The sequence below is a fragment of the Saccopteryx leptura genome, chromosome 11 (assembly GCF_036850995.1).
Source record: "Saccopteryx leptura isolate mSacLep1 chromosome 11, mSacLep1_pri_phased_curated, whole genome shotgun sequence".
Classification (NCBI taxonomy): Eukaryota; Metazoa; Chordata; class Mammalia; order Chiroptera; family Emballonuridae; genus Saccopteryx; species Saccopteryx leptura.
The window spans coordinates 31,031,862-31,044,647 of record NC_089513.1 but is presented as its reverse complement, the minus strand read 5'-3'; the positions used below and the strand labels follow the sequence as shown (position 1 = coordinate 31,044,647).

At 38.3% G+C, this 12,786-nt stretch overlaps 1 protein-coding gene across 1 annotated transcript in view; it reads left to right on the top strand.

Moving 5' to 3' along the window:
• The window catches only part of LOC136382983 (protein hinderin-like), a 199,327-nt gene that overhangs the window by 165,839 nt on the left and 20,702 nt on the right, over positions 1–12,786 (top strand). The window contains exon 5 of the mRNA XM_066352418.1: positions 6,411–6,519. Within this exon, the coding sequence (XP_066208515.1) occupies positions 6,411–6,519 (109 nt within the window). The remainder of the gene's footprint in view (positions 1–6,410; positions 6,520–12,786) is intronic.

Sequence of the window (12,786 nt, the reverse complement as noted above, 5' to 3'; positions counted from 1 at the left end):
CCAAGCCAACAAGTCCACAGGTCCCCACAAAGCTTCCTGGGCTATAACGGAATAAAGCCTCAGCCCAGCCAGGGCCTTGCACACGCTGGTCTGTAATTCCATCACAGAGGTGCCTCACAAGGCCAGGGCCAGTGCGGACCCTCGTGGCTGAGGACAAACCTCAATGGGTTTCTCGCTTTGGGTCCCATGACCCTTTTACTACGGAAAAAACAATTTAAAAACACCCAAAGAGCTTTTTGTTCATGTGGGATTTTAAAGACTGATACTTACTAAGATGCAAAAAAATAAAATAAAAAATTTTAAGAGTTTACAGTACAGACCTTGATTGTATTCAAAACCCAGCCTTGCTCTTCCTAGCCTTTTGAAATTGGACATCCTGTTTGACCTTTCCACACATTCCACTTCCTTATCTATAAAATGAGGACAATAGTATAATTTAAGGACAATGAGATAATGCACATAAAGTGATTTAAAGTGATTAGCAAGGTACAAGGACATAGTAATGCTCAATAAGTATTTCCTGCATACACTAAATATTTAGCCTTGAGGTTTTTAATTTTCTGCTCTTTTGCTAGTTCCATGCTCCAAAATTCCTTCCTATCAAAATTCCACCTCCTGCATTAAATCTTCCCTAATCTTATAGCCAGATGTGATCTCTCTCACTTCTTAATTCCACTTCTCATATTTACATATTGAAGTAACCAGCACAGTGGTGAAAACCCTGGGGTCAGACTGTCTGGACAGGAATGCTGGCTCCATCCCTGCCTAGCTGTGTGACTTTGGCAGGTCATATAAGTCCCTTATGTCTTATTTCCTTACCTTTAAATTAGATATTAAAAAATAGTATCTATTGCAAAGGGCTTTTTTGAGAATAAATATAACTAATTCCTAGAACTGGCCAAAATATAGAGATAGAGCTGAAGGCAGGTAGTAATAGACCAGTCAGGGAGAAGGGAACTACATACAAATGAGCATAAGGGAACTTGTTGGAGCATGAAATATTATAAAACTGGATTGTAAAAATAAACAAGAAAATACCATGACCAAAGTATTTAAAATGGGGTTGTGTGCATGATTTCACACCTAAACAGATTTGCTTCTGCTTATCAAACTGTACACCTAAGATGGTTAAATTTTACAGTATTCAAATTATACTTCAATGAAACTGTTAAAAAAAAGAATATATGCTATTAGAGAAATGCAAATCAAAACTACAATGAGATACCACCTCACGCCTGTTAGATTAGCTATTATCAACAAGACAGGTAATAGCAAAAGTTGGAGAGGCTGTGGAGAAAAAGGAACCCTCATCCACTGTTGGTGGGAATGTAAAGTAGTACAACCATTATGGAAGAAAGTATGGTGGTTCCTCAAAAAACTAAAAATAGAACTACCATATGACCCAGCAATCCCTCTACTGGGTATATATACCCCAAAACTCAAAAACATTGCTACGTAAAGACACATGCAGCCCCATGTTCATTGTGGCATTGTTCACAGTGGCCTAGACATGGAAACAACCAAAAAGCCCTTCAACAGATGACTGGATAAAGAAGATGTGGTACATATACACTATGGAATACTACTCAGTCATAAGAAAGGATGACGTTGGATCATTTACAACATAGATGGACCTTGATAACATTATACTGAATGAAATAAGTAAATCAGAAAAAACTAAGAACTGTATGATTCCATACATAGGTGGGACATAAAAATGAGACTAAGAGACATGGACAAGAGTGTGGTGGTTACAGGGAGGGGGGGAAAGGCACAAAGAGAACCAGATAGAAGGTGATGAAAGACAATTTGACTTTGGGTTATGGATATGCAACATAATCAAATGTCAAAATAACCTGGAGCTGTTTTCTCTGAACATATGTACCCTGATTTATTAATGTCACCCCATTAAAATTAATAAAAAAAAGAATATATGGTATACAGAAAAGATTTAGAACAATATCAGGCATATACTAAGCAAATAACATCTGTTATTATTACCTTATACTGGCTTGGATCACTCACGATTCTTTACAGAGCATTCAGAGTCGTTCATTTTCTTACTCTCACACCTTCCTTCCCCTTCTCCTAAACCAAGCTTGAGCTTAATCCTGGCACCAGCCGTTGCCTGTCATTAGGAACTTGGTAAATATTTACTGATGGAATGCACTATATGTGCTGATGAGTTTGTCTAGTATGAGAATGTACTGGTTTGGATTGAGGGCCCCACAGGTTTGTGTACACAAAGATGACAATTGTACATTTGGATGGCTAGTGGTTTGCATCTATGCATAACAGTAAGCAGTTAATACCACAGTCATCGTGATGGTCTTGATGCTGATCTCTATAGCCCTGACTCTTGCTTTCTCTAGTTCTGATTTTCTCTGGTCACACCTAAACTGCCATTCCCAAAGCTAGCATACTGTATTCTTAGAATTTTAGAGTCTGGTATTCCCAACACACCAAAGCTGTCTTTGTGTTATTTGAATACTCACCCTTTCCTCAAAGGAAGAGTGAATCTTCCCAAATAACTTCTTTAAGCAGCCTGGATAACAGTCCCGCAGGAAGCGGAAGAAAATTGTGAATGACATTCTTACAGTCTTACAAGAAAGAGACAGCAATGTTTTGTGTTGTTTAGCATATAATATTAAAGGCCCTGGCCGGTTGGCTCAGCAGTAGAGCGTTGGCCCAGCGTGTGGAAGTCCCAGGTTTAATTCCCGGCCAGGGCACACAGGAGAATCGCCCATCTGCTTCTCCATAATTCCCCCTCTCCTTTCTCTCCATCTCTTTCTTCCTCTCCCACAGCCAAGGCTCCATTGGAGCAAAGTTGGCCTGGGCACTGAAAACGGCTCCATGGTGCTAGAATGGCTCCAGCCGCAATGGAGCATCACCCCCTGGTGGGCATACCAGGTGGATCCTGGTCGGGCACATGTGGGAGTCTGTCTCTCTGCCTCCCCGCTTCTCACTTCAGAAAAATAAAAAATCCTGGTCAAAAAAAAAAAAAAAAAAAAAAGAATATAATATTAAGAAAAAGGAGGAGGAGAAAATTATTCTAAATACTAATAATTAGAAATAAACAAAAACAACAAATATCTATGTCCATGTCTTCTTCTTATTTAGCACTTCAGAAAAGAAATTATCAATTAAACATTGCTTGTTAGGAAGGAACAAAGGCCAAGTTAGCCCTAGAATGAGTAGTTGAGCACCTCTTCCAGTAAGACACTCTTTTAGCCCACTACAGAGTTCTTTGAAACATTCAAGATTCATGTCTACCTTGAATGTTTTGAGGGTAGGATAAGTTTAATTTTGGAGGCTTTGGAAATACAAAGTGCTGGAATTTTTTATTTTGTCAAAGAGAAATGATCTTTTGCTTTGATAGTTAAGGGAATGAAATAAAGTAGTTTACAATCTTGGGCATTTTCACAGTAAACCCAAATCAACAGGAATATGAAAAGGTGTCAAGTTTTTAAAAAATCTCTAGTCTGTTATTTCAAAAATATACTTTTCTAAAACAAGATACAGTGGTCCCTTGTCCATCATGGAAGTTAGGTTCTAGAACCTCCCACTGTAGGTGAAAAATCTGTGAGTAGTGACCTTATATTTATTTTATTACTTATATATATTTTAAGGCTTTATAAACCTACCTATGCTCTTATAAACCTTTCCCACACTTCTATTAACCTTTCCCACACTCTTATAAACACTTCCTGTGCTCAAACACTTTCTACACTCTTAAACCTATATAATTTTAACAACATATAAAATTCGGTATGGGTACTCACCAGTGAATATGCTACGACTTGAATGATGAGGATGATGAATTAACTGTGCAGTACTGATGACGATGAAGGTGATGGCGATGAGATGAATATACTGCACAGCCAAGAAGAGCATTACAGTTCTTCTGAAGGCACCACTTCATCAGGTGCTTCATCAGGTGGTGCAGTATCTTTGCCCTCGTACGTCACTTCTGTTTTTGCTAAAGGCGTAGGCAAGACTGGTGTCTTCTTCCGAGTGAGGGACATAGTTATGGTGAGTTGCTGGCACTGTTTGTTTTTTTTCTGGGGAGAAGGTTTTTATAAACCGATATGCCACCCATGATTGTATTTGAGAACTGCAATGAACAAAGCATCTGGGTGTCCCATCCTTGTACCACTCGCTGAAGTTTTTTGGCCATTCTGATCACGGTTGTGAGGCAATCAAGTGTTAGGTCAACCTTCTCTTTTTCTTCAACCCCTAGTTCCTCTTGTTCCTCTTCCTCTTCTTCGCTTGCTGACTTTGTCATCTCCGTCAGGTCTTCTTCCTTCAACAGTTGTAAGTGGGCATCAATCAGGTCATTAACGTCATCAGGAGTCATATCATTGAAGCCATCTCCTCCCAGTAGTTTTGCCAACTTCATGGCCTTATCTACCGCAGAGTGATGGACTTCATCAGGAGAAAATCCCTTATAATTGTGTAGTCATGCCACTACACCTTTAGCGAGAAATCTTCATCCAAATCATAGCTTCAACAAGGTTTTGCAGGGCGTCTGGCATATACAGAGCCTTAAAAGCGTGAATAACACCTTGATCCATGGGCTGAATCAGTGATGTGGTGTTCGGTGGTAAGAACTCTATCTGCATGCCATCATATGGCAGATCAACAGTGTGACCTCTAGCCTTGTCCATGATCAGAAGCACTTTGGATGCGAGGCCAGATAAAGCTTGATCTCCTGGATAAAGCACTGGTGGAACCAATCCAACGTGAGGAGTTTCATGATCCAGGCCTTGGGGTTTGCATCCAGTACACAGGCAACACATTCTTATTCTTGTTTTTTTGGGCCCTTGGGTTTTTTGACTTACAAATAAGCCCTGGCTTTATCATAAAGCCCTCAGCATTCCCACACATAATCAAAGTTACATGATCTTTTTGGGCCTTAAGTCCAGGGACTTTGGCTTCATCCTTCGTAATAAAAGTGCAAGAAGGCATTCGCTTCTAGAATAAGCTAATCTCGTCCATATTAAAAACTTTTTCAGGCTTATAGCCCACTTCCTCAGTGATGGTTTTGAATGTGTTGTTCATGTACTCCTTGTCTCCAGCTTTAACCGCGGAGGCAGCTTCTCCATGCCGAGAAATGCTCTTAAGTCCAAAGCGTTTCTGAAACTTGTCAACCCAGCCCCTGCTGGCATTGAATTGGGTTGGTCTGGTGGGAGAAGCACTCAATAGTCCTGCTTCTGCATCATCCTTGTCACTGTTGCAAACGTCACTGCTTTCAGCAAAAGTTTTGTAAAGCTTCTTGGCCTTTGTGTGGATGGTGTTGGTATCCAGCGATATATTCTTCCTGCAGTCACTGATGCACAGGGCCAGTGCAGACTCCCATCCTCACCATGGCCTCATTGTGGGAAGTTACCACCCTCTTCATAGTCTTGTTAAAAGACACTGCTGCCATTGTCATTATATTCTTTTCGCCATTCTTTATGTACTGAACCAAAGATTCATTGATCCCATAATGGCGGCTTACAACCACATAGCTTCTCTCTTTCTTTAGCATGTCGACAAATTTCCCGTTTTCTGCAATGGAAAGCATCTTCCTCTGGCACTTGGGTTCAGTGCCAGAAGCCTTAGAAGGTGCAGACATTTGGGCAACATCGTAAGGCTTGAAATAAATTCAATTTTTACAAAAATTTTGTGAAAACACAATATCACAGAGCAATACTACACTCAGTGATCAGACGTTGATGTGAAATGGACAACGCATGCTATATGTGGAAGACAGCGGAGAGTGATGCTATGGTCGCTGAGCCAATCAGCGTCCAGGATACAGAACACAGTGCTCTGGTTGGTCACCTCCCATCCATCAGCCAGTAGTGTGCCGTGTACAATCTCACCTGGGCAAACTAGCTCAAGCGGAAGTGACTGTGCTGAGTTTTCTGTATGTGCAAGTCTTTGTCTACTCATCTGCTGTACGCTATATATTTTATTTTGATTTAATAATATATTTTAATTAATATTTTTTATCTTTTCTATCTTGTTTTCAATTTTTTAGGCTAGAAAATGCTTATTTTACTACAAAAATAATAAATATATAAAAATACCTATATACTGCAAAAATCCCGCTATGTAACGAAAAATCCAAGATACAAAATTAGATATATATATATATATATATATACAATCTAAAAATCCGCAATACAGTGAGACTGTGAAAAGTGACCGTGATATGGCGAGGGGTGACTGCATTGCAGATCTCTGATGTTTACAAAATGAAAACAACTCACTGAGTTTTCCATCTGTCATTGTTTCATTTCATCGGGTGAAATGGTTAATTTTGGAATTTAGGGATTCCTGTAATCTCTACTATATTACTCAGGGTAGACTTTTCCACTTCCTTTTATTGAATGTTCAAATTATTTTATTTATTGTTCACACAGGGACAATGACAGGAGTTAAAAAAGATGCGTCTACATCTCCTATGACTACAGAAAGTCAAAAGGAGCTTGTGAGCACAGCCACACCGTCACTGCAACACAGCACCTCCCGGTAAGCCATGGGACTCCTCTATTTAACATTCTCTAGATAAGAGCATTTTTTAATCTTGTTTTTTATTGATATATAATTGACATACAATATTCTATTAACTTCAGGTGTACATTATTGTGATTAGATAATTATGTACATTATGAAATGATCCCCACAGTAAATCTGGTTACCACTTGTCAACATACAAAGTTATTACAATATTATTGACTATATTCCATATGCTGTACATTATATCCTTATGACTTATTTATATCATAAGTGGAAGTTTGCAACTCTAAATATTCTTCACCTATTTCACCCACCCTCCCCAACCCCTCCTCTTTCTGGTAACCACCAATTTGTTTTCTGTATCTATCAATTTGTTCTGTTTTGTACGTTCATTTGTTTTGCTTTTTAGATTTCACATATAAGAGAAATCATACAGTATTTGTTTATCTCTGACTTATTTTATTTACCGTAATACCCTTTAGGTCATTCATATTGTTGCAGATGGCAACATTTTATTCTTTTTATGACTGGACAATTTTCTGTTATATATAAATCACATTGTGTGCGTGTTTGTGTGTGTGACTATGTGTGTTCCACAAATTGATTTATTCAAGCACTCTTACCTCCAGCATCTGGACAGAACTCACAACCATGCACTGGGATTTCAAAAGTCAAAATATAAACCTTATTTTTATACCACATCTTCTTTATCCATTCAGCTATCAGTAGACACCTAGGCCGCTTCCATATCTTGGCTATTGTAAATAACGCTGCAATGAACATAGGAGTTACCTCTTCAAATCAGTGTTTTTGTTTTCTTCCAATAAATACTCAGAACTGGAATTGCTAGATTGTATGATAGTTCTTTTTTAAATTTTTTGAGGAACCTCATACTGTTTTCCATAATAACTGCACCAATTTACATTCTCACCAACAGTGCATGAGGGTTCCCTTTTCTCCAGATTCTTGCCAACACGTGTTTTTTTTTCTTGGTCTTTTTGTAATGGGAGGTGATACCTAATTATGGTTTTGATTTGCATTTCCCTGATGATCAGTGATGCTAAGCATCTTTTCATGTGTCGACTATATGTATGTCTTTTTTTTGAAAAATGTCTCTGCCCATTTTTTAATCAAAATCTTTCTTTTTTGGTATTAAGTTGTATAAGTTCTTTACATTCTTTGGATATTAACCCTTTAATGGATGTATGATTTGTAAATATTCTCTCCCATTCTGTAGGTTGCCTTTTCGTTTTGTTGATGGTTTCTTTCACTCTGCAAAAGCTTTTTAGTTTGATGTAGTTTGTTTTTGCTTTTGTTTCCCTTACCTGAAGAGACTAGTCTAAAAAACATTGCCAAGATCAATGTCAAAGGGTTTACTGCCTGCCTGACCAGGCAGTGGCACAGTGGATAGAGCGTCGGACTAGGATGCAGAGGACCTAGGTTTGAGACCCCGAGGTCACCAGCTTGAGTGCGGGCTCATCTGGCTTGAGTAAAACGCTCACCAGCTTGGACCCAAGGTTGCTGGCTCGAGCAAGAGGTCACTCAGTCTGCTGAAGGCCCGTGGTCAAGGCACATATGAGAAAGCAATCAATGAACAACTAAGGTGTCGCAACGAGAAACTAATGATTGATGCTTCTCATCTCTCTCCGTTCCTGTCTGTCCCTATCTATCCCTCTATATGACTTTCTCTCTGTCCTTGTAAAAAAAAAAAAAAAGTTTACTGCCTGTATGTGTGTATATATATGTATATGGGAATTTTATGGTTTCCAGTCTTACATTCAAATCTTGAATCCATTGTGAATTTATTTTTGTATATGCTGTATGATAGTGGTCCAGTTTTCCCAGAAGCCTGTCTTATCCCTATTGTATATTCTTGCTTCCTTTGTCATAAATTAATCAACTATATGTGTGTGGGTTTATTGTGTGTGGGGGGATATATTCTACTCCATTGATTTACGTGTCTGTTTTTGTGCCAGTAACGTAGTGTTTTGATTTCTATAACTGTGTGGTATGGTTTGAAATCAGGGAACATAATACCTCCAGCTTGGTTCTTCTTTCTCAAGATTGTTTGACTATTGAGGTCTTTTGTTATTTCATACAAATTTTAGAATTCTTTTTCTAATCTGTGAAATATCCTGTTGCTATTTTCATAGGGATTGCAGATTGTTTCAGGCAGTATGGACATTTTAACAATATTAATTTTTCCAATTCATGAGCATGATCTTTCTCTGTATTTATGTTGCTTTTAATGTCTTTCATCCATGTCTTATAGTTTTCAGAAGACAGGCTTTTTACCTCCTTGGTTAAATTTACTCCTAGGTGTATTTATGCTATTGTAAATAAGATTGTTTTCTGAAGTTCTTTTTCTGAAAGCATGTTATTAGTGTGTAGAAACGCAGCCGATTTCTGTGTATTAATTTTGTATCCTACAACTTTACTGATTTCACTTATTCTTATAGTTTTTTGGTAGAATCTTTAGGGTTTCCTATGTATAGTATCATGTCATCTGCAAATAGTGACAATAGTGACAGTTTTACTCCTTCTTTTACATTTTGGATGCCTTTTATTTCCATAGAGCATTTTTTGAGGTTGATTTAATAAAGAGTGGAAAATCGTTTTTACTTCTTAATGGCTCTTATCCAGGAGAAAGACCTTTATTTGGCATCTAGATTTGGCCAGGTTGAACTCATGGAGTCCTTTTCTTTATACATGCCTTTCCCTAGTTGATAATGGCAATTGGCAAGGATTTCCTTAGAAAGACAAACTAATCCTATCTTTCATAAAAAAAAAAATCTGCTGCCTGACCTGTGGTGGCGCAGTGGATAAAGCGTCAACCTGGAAATGCTGAGGTCGCCGGTTGGAAACCCTGGGCTTGCCTGGTCAAAGCACATATGGGAGTTGATGCTTCCAGCTCCTCCCCCCCTTCTCTCTCTCTCTGTCTCTCCTCTCTCTCTCTCTCTGTCTCTCCCTCTCCTCTCTAAAAAAATGAATAAATAAATAAATAAAAAGAAAGCCTTTAAAAAAAAAAAAATCTGCTTAGCTTCCCATTTGTCACAGAATGGTAATATACTTGGACTAAATGTTTAACTAACTGAATTAATTGATATTGAAAATTATAGTGGATTTTGTACTACAGTCAACATTTACTTATACCAGAGAAATTTGTATGAAGAGTTAGGAGTTAATAATTTGATCAGTCCCTTTTGGAATCAGGAAAAAATATGTTATTAAAATTTCTCATATCTAATAAGCCTACTCTCATTTGTATACTTAAGGCTGAATATATAAATATTAATACCAAAAGGGCTTGTTTATTTTTCTTTGGGAATATGTTTGAGCACTTAAATACCTAGTGTCTTATCAGAGGAATAGAAACTTTAAGACAATTTTTATTTGAAAGAACTTTTGGGAAATGACACAGAGGATAATAATAATGGCTGTCAACTATTAAGCATCTACTATATTCCCAGCCCTTTGTATGTATTATACAATTTAATCTTTATTGCAGCCTTATAAACTGATGCTACTGTCATCCTCATTTTAAAAATTAGGAAACTAAGGCTTAGAGAGACTGCGTGACTTGCCAAAGGTCACATAGCCAATAAAAGGTAAGCCAGTATTTCAGACTCCAAAGCCCATAATCATAAATATTATAATAGATGACAATATCCCTATTTTGGAGGCCACCCACAATCAAAAGAAAATTTAACTAGTTTACCACAGTCTTTATTACTCTTTTTTTTTTTTAAATGTGCTATTGTTATTTTGCCAAAGACCCCCAGTGAGTTGTGGTTCTGAACTATTGATGGTGTTCCCGCCTTGGACCACTTAATGTTGTGGCTGAATGCTTGTGCTCGAACAGGATCAATACTTGCTCACCTTGCAAGGTTCCTCTGGAAGAGTTCCAGGTAAAGAGGCAAGTGCCTGGATTTTCAGTCTTAGTGAATTTCCTATTGTTGAAGATTCAAATGAGATCTTTAACACTAATGTATGTTTGATGATTGCATTTTGGTTTAGTGAGAATCATGGTAAAGGAAAAGAAAATGCTGCCCCAGTGAGGGTTTTATAGAACATCCTTCATATGGCCAGTAGTCATGGCCATCACAGCCAGGCACATGCAGGTTCTCATTAGATTCAGACAGATGGTAAAGAAACTGTGGAGCCCAAAACTGGTGGGCCATGCCTTTATTCTAGCCTCACAACCGGCCAGCAAGTAAAAACACACAGGGCACCAAAACCCACTCACACATTCTTCAGCTCCACAACCAGGAGAATCTTTTCCAGTTTTTTCCTAGAATCAAAGGCCCCTCCACCAGTCTAAATCACCTCTGGTTCCCCATCTTCCAACATGGCTTCTTACTCTGCAAAACTGGCTTCTCTCCCTTTCAGCACCCTGCCATCTTGGCTGCCTTCTCTGCAAAAATGGCTTCCTTCCTCCTTCTTAAAACTTTTTGGTATGAAAACCCCTCCTCCAGCACACATTAGCATAACAAAGTCCCTTCCCAAGCAGAAGGGTAATTAGCAGTTTCACCTGGCAATGCAACTTATGTGGGCAGCAGCCATTTTTAACAATAAAAGTGAGCAAACATAAAAATCACATTTTACAAGCTTATTTGCCCAACATCCTTAGTGCACATTTTCTGAATGGACCATATCCCCCTTGTCGAGTTTTACAAGGCCAGTTAAAATTGCTCTGAAGACTCATATTTACAGACCTTAAAAAAAGGATTTTGTATCTGTTAGTTCTTAATACTGCAAATCAGCTAAATATAGACTCTCAGGAGCTTCTTAAATAATGAGCATTTGGCTAAATAAAACAATCTGCAGTACACCAGATTTTATCCTGTGACTCACACGATGGCGGATTCTAGGTCTGTTCTACAAAGTGCAGAGTTGAAAAAGATTCTGAGCTATGAAAATTGGTTACCAGAAAGGCACAGTAGTTGCTTTCCAGATTTCAGAATCAGGATTATTTGAATTATTTTTATTTCAAAGTGTAGAAAAGTCATTTTTTGTAGACTACCTTTCAGTTATAGGAAAACTCAATGCAAAAGAAAAACCTACTGTTCTTTGTCACAACAAACCTTTGAAGGTAGTACTGAGGTAAAAAGGAGTAAAAGCTCTTTCTCTCTCCACCCTAAATTCTAAGAATTTTCAAGACTTGCAAGAGAGTATAAGGCTGGGCGGATGCTAGTGGGAGACAGATTTTCCTTTGTTCTCCGAAAAGCACTACCCCCTAGAAAAGTCCCACATCATTTCATATGCAAGTGATCAAACAAGGCGTGGCGAAGTCATCCTTCTCATTCACAGTGTAGGTGGTTAATTGTTCTCTCTGCTGCCTGTCAATATAATGTGAAATTTTTATTCCCCATTCAAGATGGAAAAAGTTGTGGCTGAAAATGTTAACATTTGCATTTTTATTTGTTGATTTATTTAAAGGACAGCCTCTCCTACAGCAATCCATCACTTGGTGACACCCCAAATATGAATAATGTATTGTAGACTTGCAGTTACCATGTGTAATAAGTGCTAGGACAGTAGAGGAATGTTAACTATGTTGTAAATGTAATATTTATTGACTCATAAAGTTTATTGCTTTTGAGGTTCAATAATACTGACCAAAGGGCATTAATATCACTTATCCTGATTTTAGTTGGGCACCTTTATATGTAGAAATATTTATCTATCTCATGCTAACAAAATAAGTATGTAATTTATAACACAAGCAAAAAGAGGGCTTTGTCATTTTTGGTGCTGGGAGCTCTAATGCTTCTTTCTCTTCACTTTACTTCTGGCCTCCAGCATTGATCACACATCCGTGAGCTGTCCGAGACAGTGAGCACACTGGTCATCTTGGCACAAGAGAGTGGTGCCACTGGGCTAACAGTGCCATGCATTTCTGCTAGGCTGGAACAGGCCACGCCCACAGTCACTCCACCTGGAAGGAGGACTGGCGAGGGCTTTTCTCCCTGTCATTTTGAGCACCTTCACTCAGAAAGTTCAGTACTTTTCCTGTCATGATACTGACAGAAGTATTATTCTGCTTGATCCTGTTCTCCAGTGTGAAGCCAGACCTGGTCAGGATACCGATGAATTTGTTATGAGCATGCATGTTACTGATAATTAACCTTTTTGTTCCCTCAAAAATTAGGTATGTCCATTGTCAGCAATAAAGATCATACAAGAAATACCTGGCCCTCAGAGCAAAAGAAGTAATGTTAATTAGCAACCATCAGCTGTAATTGTCATCCCCATTAAGATGCAGAATTATGTATTTCT